A 13,916-nucleotide genomic window follows, 5' to 3' on the forward strand; every position below is an offset into this window, starting at 1 on the left:
CATCTTCCTCTGTGTTGCTGTGGTGGCTATGCATGTCAACGGTACAGGTCAGATCAGTGGACTCATCATGGACCACCTCGTCTTCCATCTCATCCTCCTTCCCAGTTGAGATTGTAGGCTGCTCTGGTGGCAACTGTGTCTCATCATCATCAGTCTCCACCTCTGGAGACAGTAAATCAGGTTCCTCAAAGTGGCTTTCTTCTGGCCGTAGGTTCTAAAATACTCAACTCACACCACCTCCTCTCATCCCTCTTCAATGCTGCACGGTGAGAGGCCAGAGCCAACCAAAGGATACATACAAAAAAGATCCACAGAGTGGCCAAGCTTGGGGTCATATGTCTCCTGTGACTAATGATGAGGGGGAAGGAATGAGGACCAGGTTGAGGATTTGAAGAACCAGCCTTCTGTTTATTCACAGTAGACTATGTGGTCGTGGAAAATTTGTTGCTGCTTGAGAAATGTGAAGAGGCCTTATTGTTTGCCATCCAAGATAGAATCTGCAGTCGCTCTACTGGTTTACACACACGTTTACATTCCAGACTTGGAAATTTGAGGAGGAGGAGGGTAAAGCCCAATGCTACAATGGGCGCATTGTAAACTGCTATGGAATATGTATTCCACTATCTGAGTCTCATTGAGGGAGGCACCGCCCAAATGTATAAGTAAGAGCAGTCCCTCCAAAATGTATGTTACTGGGCCATCTCAGGGCCCTCACCAAACTCCGGTTTCTTGACACCTGCAGCCCCTCTGAAAATTTGAGTTTAGTGCTACAGAATGACATAAAGGAGGAGGGGGGTGGAGAGTAAAGGCCAATGATTAGGGATGATCGAATATCAAAATATCTTCAATGAATATCCGAGGAATAGGTCGTCACTATTTGAGTATTCACGAATATTCGACGCCCAATATAAGTCTATGGGAAACCCGAATAATTTCACGTTGGACAGACAGAAACAGAATGGGCACAGCCTGTAGAAGGTTGGAAATAATCTGGAATCTCCCCCTCTCGCCCTCTCTCTCGTTCCCTTTTGTCATGCTTTAAACTGCATGTGCGTTTCAAAAAGCATCCAAAACGATGCGTTTAGATGCATTTTTGACAGTGCGGTCCCACTCAGCTCTGCTACATCCCCATAGAGCATGGCTGGCTGCGCAATCAGAATAAACTCGGATGAACGTCACCCGACTTCATTGTCATTGCGCGGCTCTGTCTGGTTTGTGATCACAGGTGAAGGACTCACCGGTGACTGCAAATCACCTGAGTGACTGAAGTGAGCCGCGCGATCAGCGGTGCTGTCACTTAAGTCACTGAGTAACATCATCGCTGATAGCATCGCGGCTCACTTCAGTTGCTTTGTGGAGCTCACGGTGAGCGGCGGTGTTCTATGGCTACTCCTGTCGTCTTCATGTAGCAGAGTTGGATGCGTCGTGGGACCTCGTGTGAATTACGTCGGACCTGAAGGAGTATTTGGGGATTTTAATAAAGTGGTGATAGAGGATGGTTTTTTTTTCGGCTTTTATTCCAAATAAAGGATTTTTTGGGTGTATGTGTTTATTTTCTTTAATTTGAAGGTTAATCATGGGGGTGTCTCAGATGCCTACCATGATTAACCTAGGACTTAGTGGTAGCTATGGGCTGCCATTAACTCCTTATTACCCCAATTGCCACCGCACCAGGGCAATTCGGGATGAGCTGGGTAGAGTCCCAGGACTGTCGCATCTAATGGATGCAGCAATTCCGTGTGGCTGCTGGCTGATATTTTTAGGCTGGTGGGCTCCCCATAACGTGGGGCTCACCATCCAGAGAATACCAGCCTTCAGCCGTGTGGCTTTACCTTGGCTGGTATCAAAATTGGAAGGGCTGCACGCCATTTGTTTTAAATTATTTATTTTTTTTACTGCACTACATAGACCCGCCCACCGGCGGCTGTGATTGTTTGCAGTGAGACAGTTGTCACTCAATGTGGGGGCTCATCTGAATGCAACCAATCATAGGCGCTGGTGGTCGGGGGAAGCAGTGAATACGAGATGGAATAATGAGCGGCATTTTCAAAAGCTGGAGAAGACGCCAAAGCAGTGTGACAGCCTGGCAGAGCCGTACTGGTGATCGGTCAGTGATCGGTGAGTATGAGTCCGGGGCGGAGAGGGAGAGACAGACAGACAGAGCCCTATATCTGCTTCTGCATTCACAGATTTGCGATTTGGCGATTTATGGAGCTGCTAGCAGCTACTGGACACAGTCTTCAGCCCTTACAAGGACTATTTATTAGTTGGATCTAAGAACGCTCTCCCGCACACAATACAGTCTATCTACACCGCCAGCTCCTTATGACTGCGTGTTCACAAAATGCCCGCTGGCGTATATAGCCCCCAAGACGCTGTGCGGCCGAGCCAATCACAGTAATGTGCTGCCCCCATAACAGCCGACGGGCTGATCGGATCCAGATCCGCAGTGGCTCCGGACCCGAGGCGGGATCGCGTGGCCTCTCGAAATAAAAAGGTTTTTTTTGGAAAGGGTGGATTGGCTACGGTTCGTGACGCCACCCACGGTGTGTGGTAAGGCAGGATACCACCGCTGCTGCGTTTTGGGGAGGGAGCGCCCGGGAGCGATGGGCTGGCAGCTTAAGATGTTAACCCGTCCGTGGGCAGGGGGAAGGTGTCCCGGGGCTCTGTGATTGGCGTGGCTGGGGATCCGTTGGGGCAGATGGGGCACAACGTACTCACACAGTCCAGATACGCTGACACAGACACCGGGTAAACCAAAGCCCTGGAATATCCTGCTGCTGTTGTTAGAGCACGCTGGATCAATGTCCTTTTGGTGTTGCTGGTTGGTCTGAAGCCTTGTCCCTTGGCACAGTGTTTAACTCTTTGTGGATCCCTTTTGCTTAAGACTACTCGGGTCCGGCTCACCTGCGTGACTAGCAGGGTGAGCTTGCTCTCAGGGTTCACGCTTGGGATTTTCTGCACGGTTTCGGGAAGTCCTATCCCCCTCGTTGCGCTAGTACCCCGATTCTGGAGTAGGTGGAGAACGGCTCGTGAAGACTCCGTCCTCGTCGGGTGAATTACTGGGCTGCGTGAAGCTACTTCCCAGCCTAGGGTCCGCGTACCGCGTCGTGCCCTGGCCCCTGCCTGGTTGTAGTAAAAAGCCTCTTTGGCAGTACCATGCCGCTTGCCACTACGCCCTGTGACCGGGGTTCCAGCTCCTTCTTGCCAGGCCAACGTCTGGCACCTGAGATGGGTGCAGGAGCCCAGCTCCGCAGCATGACCTCTCACTGTCACGGCTGAACTTCAAATCTCTCCACACTAACTGACACTTCTGGCCCTCCTTCTACCATCCCTCCATCTGGGTGGCCCTATTCCCCTCTAGCTGCCCAATGGGTGTTTGGTGGGTGTGGTGCAGAGTGTTCCCCAGGATTTGTGTATACCTGTTGTTAGCAACACCAAATGGACAGGAACCGTAACTGTGAAGCCCCACAGGTGTAGTGTCGATGTCGGTGCATTACCTTCAGGGACTCCACGTTGCTGGATCTCCGTCACTGGTAGGAAATCTTCGGTTTTGATCGTGACGCCACTCTCAGTATTGCGGCCAGTAGGGACCGCCACTGCAGGTTGAGGGTCGCCTGGGGCTGATGGTGTGTGCAGTTAGATGTAGGAGCCTCCTGAGAGTGAGGCAAGCCCCAGGGCCCTGAGTAGGTTTGTAGTACCACAAGTCGCAGAATGACCACACAGGCAGGATGTCTTTCAGGGTTTTTACTCACTTCAGGTGGCAGGGTGAGTAACCCGGGCGTAGCTGAGATGAACCAGGTAGGAACCAGGTATCCTTCAGGCTGACTTCACGAGGGTGACTACTGACTCGCCTTCCTTAGCCCTTGGTGGTTTGGGGTGACCCCGACTTTGAGTCCCTATGGGGGTCACCCAGGGAAGATGCTCCAAGCCTCTCTCCCCTTCTTGTTTGCCGTGTGCTTGTTCCCCGGACCAGGCCACTCCAGCCTCTTGCCTCCTGTGACCTATGGGCCCAATCTTGCGGTTACGTGGCTGCGGCTTTTGTAGTGTTGTGGTGTGGGCTTTAAGAGCCCCACACCGGCAGGTTTAGCAGAGAAAGGTGAATCTATCCTCGCTTCGGGATCTGCCGCCCGGTTGGGCCTGGTGCTCTCTAGCAGTCTCCTTACTTCCCACTCCGTGCACTCTCTAGCTGAAGCTGGCTTTCAGGCAGCACTCCTAGTTGACCGTTCTCCCCCGTCTGTAGCCACTGCGCGGGCGCTGTTAGACAGCAACAGCCCCACAGGTCTGCTCCTCACTGAGCCCTATGGAGTTCTCTGCTCTAACTGACTCACTGCCCCTCCTCTCCTGTTCTTGCCTACGCCACCTAGCAACCAGACTCTCCACCACACCCCTTGAGAGGAGATGGAGGCTTTTTAACCCCCTGCCACTATTCCAGTGGAGGTATAGGCTTTGCCCCCTCCTGGGATCCCCAGGGGTCCTCTCATGGGTACATGTGTGAGACCTGATCACTATGCGCCTGTGTTCCACACCCCTGTCAGCCTTCTGGATTACCTGTATTGTACTGTCCCCAGCATGGGTGCAGTACTCAGTGGTGCCTGACCAGGTCAGGGGCGCCACATTCCCCCTTAGTTATCACCAGCACGTCCTCGGGCTGCAAGACAACATTTTAAAATGCATAAAACATTAAAACATGTAAAACATTTTAAAAGCACCAGGTATCAGACATCACCACCCTCCACCCACAAGTCCGTTAACCCACCCAAAACCCTCTCAGGAGGCAGGTCACCGGTCCTTTTGGTAACCAGATCTGGGCCATCTACTTCCCCAGACCTTTCCTCCAATCTTCCTCTCCCGTTGGCCGCGACTTCAGCCACTTCTGGCAGGATGTAGAGGCGGCTTTCATGGGCTGGTGGTTTCAGGGTATACCTGGCCTGGTGGATCCGCGCCGTCAGCCTCTTCTGGCAGGATGCAGAGGCGGCCTCCACAGTTGGTGCTGACCAGGTACCCTCTTTGTGGTGGTGAGCCAAGGCCCCATAAACAGGCGTGCTCTCTGGTCGCAGGTGAGCCAAGGCCCTTTTCTACGGACGGGCCCCCCTGGTTGCAGACGAGCCAAGCCCCTAAACAGGCTAGCCCTGGTGGTGGTGCCACTGGTGTAACTATTTACACTGCGAGAGTTTGTGGCTATAGCAAGTTCATAGCCTTAAGTTTATTTCTCACAATAGTTTTTGTGGGCGCATTTCTTTAACGTTGCAAACAAAACTTTTCAAAACTGGTCAAAACAGTAACTTCTTACTTTACTTTACTTTTTACTCCTCTTTTTCACTAGGGCGAGGGCACGTTGGGCACTGGCACCTGTGACTTTCCTGCTCTTTGGCTCTGTCTTCATCTGTGGTTACCTCATCTGTAGGATCTTTATCTTTCCTTTCTTGGTCTTCATCTGTTTCTACATCTGGTTCTTGATCTCTATCTTGTCTTTCTTGTCTTTCTTGTCTTTCTTGTCTTTCTTGTCTTTCTTGTCTTTCTTGTTGCAGGGGATGGCTGTAAGGTTTGTTGGGACATAGCGTTACGCCCAGAGCATACAATCCTCTTTCGCCTTGATGCAGGGTGAACTGAACGGAATCTCCCATCTTTAGATTTCTGCAAGGGTGTCCTCTTGGCAGATGAGCGTTCACATCTCTGCGGTTTACAAATATCCCTTCTTTTATTCCTGGTGCTACAACGAAGCCATAACCACTTTTCAAGTTGAAGTCTTCTACTATTCCTCTGTAAAGGGGTCCTCTGACCTGGGCTTTGGATCTTCTCAGGGCTCGTTTTTCTTGCAGGTCTCTGACCGTGACTTCTCTCTGCTCTGGAGACTGTGGTGTTGGAGGATACTTTGCTCTGCTGCGCCGTGTCTTGCGGGCTGGGTTCATGCCTGCGGGCTCCCAGGTGAGGTCTTTGGGCTGATCTTCGTCTGCAGAGGGGGTCAGGTCCTCCTCGTCCCAGCGGGAGTATGGCAGCATTTCCGGCTCTGAACACACAACTGCTACTGGTGGCACTGGAGTCGGAGTCAACCCTTCTGCTTCCTGGCCTCCTCTCCCCCTTAGTTCTTCCTGGCACTCCGGCTGTGGCAGTGCTGGGGATGGGCTCTCTTCAGCCGGCCCAGGTGAGGGACTCCTTGGTGTAGCTGCTGCAGGAGTTAGCAGGAGACTCTTTGGGGTATGCGGAGGGGGGATGTATTGGCTCACCAACCATTGTGGAAATTTGGCCTCCAGGTCAGCCTTCATCTGCCAATATGCAGGGTCTTCACCCACCGTGGGCTGCCTATCAGGAACCTCTGTGGACCGGGGAGCGGTGTCTGCTCTGGCCTTACAGGCCGGGGTAAACGCTGAGGTAGTCTTTCCTTGGCGGGCCGCGCCTGGCATGGCGGCGGCCTGGTCTTGGCGGGCCGCGCCCTGTATGGCGGCGGCCTGGTCTTGGCGGGCCGCGCCTGGCATGGCGGCGGCCTGGTCTTGGCGGGCCGCGCCTAGCATGGCGGCGGCCTGGATCAGTGTCGCTGTTGCAGGGGGCTCTGTGCAGGCTGGGCTGGACGTCGCTGCAGCAGTCTGGGCTTGGCGGGCCGCGCCCTGTATGGCGGCGGCCTGGTCTTGGCGGGCCGCGCCCAGGATGGCGGCGGCCTGGTCCTGACGGGCCGGGCAGGGCATCGCTGCAGGGACTGGGTCTGGGTGGGCCGAGCAGGGCATCGCTGCAGCCGCTGGGGCTTGGAGGGCCGCACCTGGCGTGGCTGCGGCCTGCTTCAGCGTCGCCGCACCGGACGCCTCTTCAGGGACCGCGGACGTGGCAGCAGGGGTCGGGGCACTTGCGCGGGCCGGGGCATCATTCGACTCACCCGTTGTTGGTAGCACTGGGGTCTGCGTCGTCGCCGTCCCGCCTGACACCCGGCGCGCAGCTCTCCCTTCATAGGCCCGAACCGCCGCGGTCATCTCCTGCAGTTCCATCCGTTCCTCCCGAATCTGCTCCACGACCCGGGTCTCCAGCCGGTTGCAAAACTGGGCCAGCTCTCGGTACCACCAGGCAGCGGAGCCTGGTTCTGGGTTCCTGCGGTCAGACGCCATTTCTTCTGCGCCGTCTTCTGCACGGTCTCCCAGCAGTGGACTCTTCGCTGCCTCCTGTAACAAGCTGTCCAGTTTCTGCTCTGCCTCTTTCAGCAGCTCCACTCCCAGCAGCAGGCTTGTGGCTCCCTTTCCTTCCCGCCGTCTCTGGACGCTTCCACTCTCATAGCTGGCAAGGTCAGAACTCTGCAGGGGATCTCTGGGTAGCCACACCTCTTCGTGGGCGGTAACTTCTCCCAGCGCGGGCTGCTGTTGTTTTTCAGCGCGCTTTTCATGGTGGCAATATGGCGGCGCTTCCAATTTTTCAAGCGGACCGCCCAGGCACATGGTCACCTGTCTGAACAGGTCTAGTCCTTATCCTGTTCGTGACGCCAGATGTGAAGCCCCACAGGTGTAGTGTCGATGTCGGTGCATTACCTTCAGGGACTCCACGTTGCTGGATCTCCGTCACTGGTAGGAAATCTTCGGTTTTGATCGTGACGCCACTCTCAGTATTGCGGCCAGTAGGGACCGCCACTGCAGGTTGAGGGTCGCCTGGGGCTGATGGTGTGTGCAGTTAGATGTAGGAGCCTCCTGAGAGTGAGGCAAGCCCCAGGGCCCTGAGTAGGTTTGTAGTACCACAAGTCGCAGAATGACCACACAGGCAGGATGTCTTTCAGGGTTTTTACTCACTTCAGGTGGCAGGGTGAGTAACCCGGGCGTAGCTGAGATGAACCAGGTAGGAACCAGGTATCCTTCAGGCTGACTTCACGAGGGTGACTACTGACTCGCCTTCCTTAGCCCTTGGTGGTTTGGGGTGACCCCGACTTTGAGTCCCTATGGGGGTCACCCAGGGAAGATGCTCCAAGCCTCTCTCCCCTTCTTGTTTGCCGTGTGCTTGTTCCCCGGACCAGGCCACTCCAGCCTCTTGCCTCCTGTGACCTATGGGCCCAATCTTGCGGTTACGTGGCTGCGGCTTTTGTAGTGTTGTGGTGTGGGCTTTAAGAGCCCCACACCGGCAGGTTTAGCAGAGAAAGGTGAATCTATCCTCGCTTCGGGATCTGCCGCCCGGTTGGGCCTGGTGCTCTCTAGCAGTCTCCTTACTTCCCACTCCGTGCACTCTCTAGCTGAAGCTGGCTTTCAGGCAGCACTCCTAGTTGACCGTTCTCCCCCGTCTGTAGCCACTGCGCGGGCGCTGTTAGACAGCAACAGCCCCACAGGTCTGCTCCTCACTGAGCCCTATGGAGTTCTCTGCTCTAACTGACTCACTGCCCCTCCTCTCCTGTTCTTGCCTACGCCACCTAGCAACCAGACTCTCCACCACACCCCTTGAGAGGAGATGGAGGCTTTTTAACCCCCTGCCACTATTCCAGTGGAGGTATAGGCTTTGCCCCCTCCTGGGATCCCCAGGGGTCCTCTCATGGGTACATGTGTGAGACCTGATCACTATGCGCCTGTGTTCCACACCCCTGTCAGCCTTCTGGATTACCTGTATTGTACTGTCCCCAGCATGGGTGCAGTACTCAGTGGTGCCTGACCAGGTCAGGGGCGCCACATAACCAAGGAGGAGCGGGTACCATGCAGAAGGGCAGATTGCACGGCACCCTTGTGACGACCTGATAGGCAAGGGCGTCACAGTAACACCACAACAAGGGTGAGGGTAAACAACATCAGATGTGTTCATTAGCTGGAAAACAGGCGCCAGCAAGTCAGAAATGAAAATGAAAGTATCGGAGCGGATGTTGTTTTATTCGTCGGATACCGAATGTCGTGAATTGCCTGTTATTCGTCGGATACCGAATAGTGGCGAATACATTCGCTCATCCCTACCAACGATACAATGGGCGCATTGTAAACTATGAACGATTTTTTTGTTTTGTTTTTTTTTTCTTTAAATGACTTAGTTTTTAATTTTACCATAAAATCTACTGGAAATTAAGTAAAAATTCAAAGTGCGGTGAATTGGTGAAAAAAAAGAAAAAAAATTCCATCCTTTTTTAATTGTTTTTATGCCATTCACGATGTGCTGGAAGTGAGCGGTCAGCGTGATTCTCCAGGTCAGTGTGATTACGGCAATATCAGACTTCCACATTTCTTATTATCTCAGTGGTGACTAGAGATGAGTGGACCCTTGGACGTTCGGCTTCTGCTGGTCCAGATGAACATTTTTAAAGATCGGTTCTGGACTTGGACTTGACCTGGACTTTATTTGAAGTCCCTGATTGGTAGTTTGGTTCTCCGCCCACATGCAGCCATCAACAGATCACTTCCGGGGGAGGGCGGGTATTTTCAGTTTTATTTTTTAGTGCACAATACATCTGATCACAGAGTGGTTTCCATACGTAAAGCCCCCGAACTCCAAAACTGAACTTTACTATCTTGGAGACGTCTGAGTTTGTACCAAACACCGAACTCCAGGTTCACTCATCTCTAGTAGTGAATAAAAATCAGACTTTTGTAAAAAAAACAAACCTTAAAAAATCGGTTTGTGTCTCTGTCTCCATTTTCCGACATCGGAGTTGAATGCGGACTTGTTTTTTGCTTGATGAGCTGACGTTTTCATTGATACCATTTTAGGTGCGTTACTTTTATGGGTTGGTTTTGCAACTTCATTTCATGTTGAAATTTTTTTTCCTACCCAAATGATATCTTCCCTCCATTATTATCTCCATTAATTTTACATATGGGCTCATCTCCTTCCCATTCAGGTCCTTATAATATCAGATCCTTTCAGTGATATTATTCTGTTTTCAGAAAATTTCCTGTTCAGGATGGATATGGACAAGGACAAGATGGCGGAGAGGATATTCCACCTCACCCTAGAGATCCTCTTCCGGCTTACTGGAGAGGTGAGAGATTCTGATGACGTCACATTACATCATTCTTATCTATGGGAATAACAGATGGACAGAACTTGAGAGGTGAGGACTCTGGAAATGTCTGTAGTGAGATTTATTACTGTGTCTCTCCATAACCAGGATTACACAGTAGTGAAGAAGACCTCTAGTGAGCGCTGTCAGGCCCCTGTGTCTGAGGGATGGGGAAGACCCCTGAGCAGAATCACGGAGCCTCCACCTCAGCCCCCGATACATGAGGACACCAATGACCAGAAGATCCTAGAACTCACCTACAAGATGATTGAGCTGCTGACTGGAGAGGTGACACTGCTGGGAATGCTGGGACATTATACAGTAACGCTATGAAGGGATCGGGGGTGACGGTATCATTGTATGTGTCAGGTTCCTATAAGGTGTCAGGACGTCACCGTCTATTTCTCCATGGAGGAGTGGGAGTATTTAGAAGGACACAAAGATCTGTACAAGGACGTCATGATGGAGGTTCCCCAGCCCCTCACATCACCAGGTAATAGACAGGACTAAATACCGTATTTTTCGGACTATAAGACGCACCGGACTATAAGACGCACCCTGGTTTTAGAGGAGGAAAATGGGAAAATAAAACTTTAAGCAAAAAATGTGGTCATGACACACTGTTATGGGGCGAGGATCTGCTGCTGACACTGTTATGGGGGTAATGTCCCCAAATTCTCTACTAAGGTACCCCATCCTGGTAATGATCCTTCTGCCTTGTATATGATCCTGCTATAAACCCCCATCCAGCCTGTTCACATACCCCCCCATCCAGCCTGTTCACATACCCCCCCATCCAGCCTGTTCACATACCCCCCCCATCCAGCCTGTTCACATACCCCCCCCGATCCAGCCTGTTCACATACCCCCCCGATCCAGCCTGTTCACATACCCCCGCCATCCAGCCTGTTCACATACCCCCCCCCCCCATCAAGCCTGTTCACATACCCCCCCCATCCAGCCTGTTCACATACCCCCCCCATCCAGCCTGTTCACATACCCCCCCCCCCATCCAGCCTGTTCACATACCCCCCCCCCCATCAAGCCTGTTCACATCCCCCCCCCCCATCAAGCCTGTTCACATCCCCCCCCCATCCAGCCTGTTCACATCCCCCCCCCATCCAGCCTGTTCACACCCCCCCCCCATCCAGCCTGTTCACACCCCCCCCCCATCCAGCCTGTTCACACCCCCCCCCCCATCCAGCCTGTTCACACCCCCCCCCTCATCCAGCCTGTTCACATCCCCCCCCATCCAGCCTGTTCACATCCCCCCCCATCCAGCCTGTTCACATCCCCCCCCATCCAGCCTGTTCACATCCCCCCCCCATCCAGCCTGTTCACATCCCCCCCCCATCCAGCCTGTTCACATCCCCCCCTTCATCCAGCCTGTTCACATCCCCCCCCCCCATCCAGCCTGTTCACATCCCCCCCTTCATCCAGCCTGTTCACATCCCCCCCCCCCCATCCAGCCTGTTCACATACCCCCCCCATCCCTCCTGCTCATATACTCCCATCCTGCTATATGCCCCCATCGTGCTCATATACCATCCTGGTATATGGCCTGTATCCTATAGCACAGAGAAAAAAATAAACGTTTATACTCACCTTTTCCTCACTCCCTGCAGCACCGATCACATCTTCCTCTCTGGCACGCTGACCTGTGTGTGTGGAGCCGTTCCCCTGCAGCACGCGATGTCTTCCTGTCTGTGCCGATCAGCTGACCGGCTCAGCACAGATCAGCTGACTGGCACAAACAGGAAGACGCGATGCTGCAGGGGGGCGGCTCCACACACGGGGACGGGTGAGTGTACTGATTCACTGCACCCCGCGCGCTGCTAATGACGCGCGGGGGGCAGTGAATACAGCCGCATGATCACTCCAGGCTGTAATTGCCAGGGGTGATCATGCGGCCGGCTCTTTACTATGCGTGCGTCCCCGCTCGTCCTCCTGTCCACCTGTCAGTGCCGGCTTCAGCGCTGAGAGATGGGCGGGAGGATGGGCGTGCATATGTAATGAGCGGGCACACGTGGTCACGAGCAGGCTGCTATAGTAGCCTGCTCGTGTCCCCGATGACCCGCTCCACCACAGCACCCTCGTTCCCGGCCGCAGCCCTATAGTCAGACCATAAGACGCACCCCCAACTTTCCCCCAACATTTGGGGGAAAAAAAGTGCGTCTTATGGTCCGAAAAATACGGTACACACGGCCTATAATTATCTGTATGTAAGGAATGAATTCAGTCCCTGTATGTGTCTCCTCCAGTTCTATCCAGTAAGAGGACAACACCAGAGAGATGTCCCCGTCCTCTTCTCCCACAGGACTGTAAACAAGAAGACCCCGATGTTCCTCAGGATGTGTCTCCTCCAGCTCTATCCTGTAAGAGATATCTACTCATGTACTTTCTGCACTAATTTTGTGTTTACATTTTTAGGCTTTCTGCTCTGTTTTTTTTTTTAACTGTATTGTCTTTCCTTCTGTTTGTTTCTAGTGCCTTCTCTATGTTGTTATGATGGCAACTTAAAGACCTGCAGAGGGTTCATAAATACCGTTTCCCTGAAAATTAAACATAGTCCAAAAATAACACTTAGCACAATTTTATGGGATTTTTGAAGAATGCTTGAAATATAAGCCCTACTCCATAAATAAGCTCTAGTTACAGTCAGGGCCAGCGTTGGGAGGAGTCAAACTACGCAAATTCTCAAGACCCCACTCTCTTAAAGACCTCGTCAGTTGTATTCTGAGGTTGATTGTTTAAGGACCTTTTATGGCTTCAAAGTCATGTGACATGATGTAACCAAAGGTCTCTTAATTGCAGGAGTCTAAAAGAACTGAACAGAGGACAGGCTGGCATGCAGGACTGGCATTAGGGGAAAGGGAGAGCAAATTGGGCAATTGCACAGGGCCCCCTTTCTTCCAGGGGCCCCAGTGTTTATATACCAATTATAGGACTGCTTAAGGACCATTTTGACATCACGTCATGTGACCAAAGGTCTCATTTGGAGGAGTCTAGAGCTGAAGAGAAGACAGGCTGGTGTGTGTGTGTGTGTGTGTGTGTGTGTGTGTGTGTGTGTTCACGACAATTTTAACCAGCTTTGCCAAAATGGGCAGAGCTTGGCCACAACAAGGTTGTGATGTTACTGCTTTTCTAAATCATAACAAACTGCGATGTTCCCTATGCCAGAAATCTCACTCCAGTCCCTGACGTCATTTTTCAGTGTACATCACCGGTCTTGATGAATTTGAACCCTGATGTTTATCTGTACAGGCTGCAAGATCCTGCTACCTGCTTTGGTTACAAAGCCTAAGGATAGGCCATCAGCGTTACAGTCCCAGACAAACCAGTTGAATTTCCAGCATCTGTCTTTATTTTATTTTCGTCTCCAAAAATAACCTCTTTTAAATTGTCTATGTTGTGGATCAATGTTTCAAGGAGATGTTTGCAGGTTTTGCCAACTGTCATGGCAGCCTCAGGATCTGTTGAAATGATAGACTCTGGTACTTTGCATGTTAATTTCTCTGCTGTCTGTGAGCAGTGCAGGGAAACGCAGGCATCAAACCACAGGCTTGGGCAGGCTAGTAAGAGTTATTCTCTTCTGGGTTGCTTGTTAATGTCTGTGATTACATGCTGTAGAGGAGAAAGTATTGTTTGCTCCCGTTCTGTATATGCAGGCTGGACTATTTCATTAATGCCACCTATAGTTTACCTATACTGATCTGGTAAAGTGTTGTGATCCAGACTTATGGGTGTTTTTTGTGCATTATTACTATGAGCTGTTGTGGTGTTAACCCTTGTTGTCATTTTTGTTGCTGCCTTTCTGCTCTTGCTTTTCTCCTTAGCCTCTCGCTGTTTATTTTTGTGAGTTTGCAATGTGTCCCATCTGTCTTAATCTGTATTTCCATCATAATCCTGCCCCTTCCTTCCCTTGGGGATCACAGATTAGATCTAGTCAGGAGACTAGTAATGCACCAGACTCCGG

The 13,916-nt window shown here is 52.1% G+C and overlaps 1 protein-coding gene across 1 annotated transcript in view; it reads left to right on the plus strand.

Annotated features, from left to right (window-relative positions):
• The window catches only part of LOC142312893 (uncharacterized), a 37,125-nt gene extending 24,775 nt beyond the window's left edge, over nucleotides 1–12,350 (plus strand). The window contains exons 5-8 of the mRNA XM_075351879.1: nucleotides 9,825–9,919; nucleotides 10,049–10,228; nucleotides 10,310–10,433; nucleotides 12,202–12,350. Coding sequence (XP_075207994.1) covers nucleotides 9,825–9,919; nucleotides 10,049–10,228; nucleotides 10,310–10,433; nucleotides 12,202–12,350 — 548 coding nt within the window. The remainder of the gene's footprint in view (nucleotides 1–9,824; nucleotides 9,920–10,048; nucleotides 10,229–10,309; nucleotides 10,434–12,201) is intronic.
• Nucleotides 12,351–13,916: the final 1,566 nt, after the last annotated feature.

The sequence above is a fragment of the Anomaloglossus baeobatrachus genome, chromosome 5, assembly GCF_048569485.1.
Source record: "Anomaloglossus baeobatrachus isolate aAnoBae1 chromosome 5, aAnoBae1.hap1, whole genome shotgun sequence".
NCBI classification, from domain to species: Eukaryota; Metazoa; Chordata; class Amphibia; order Anura; family Aromobatidae; genus Anomaloglossus; species Anomaloglossus baeobatrachus.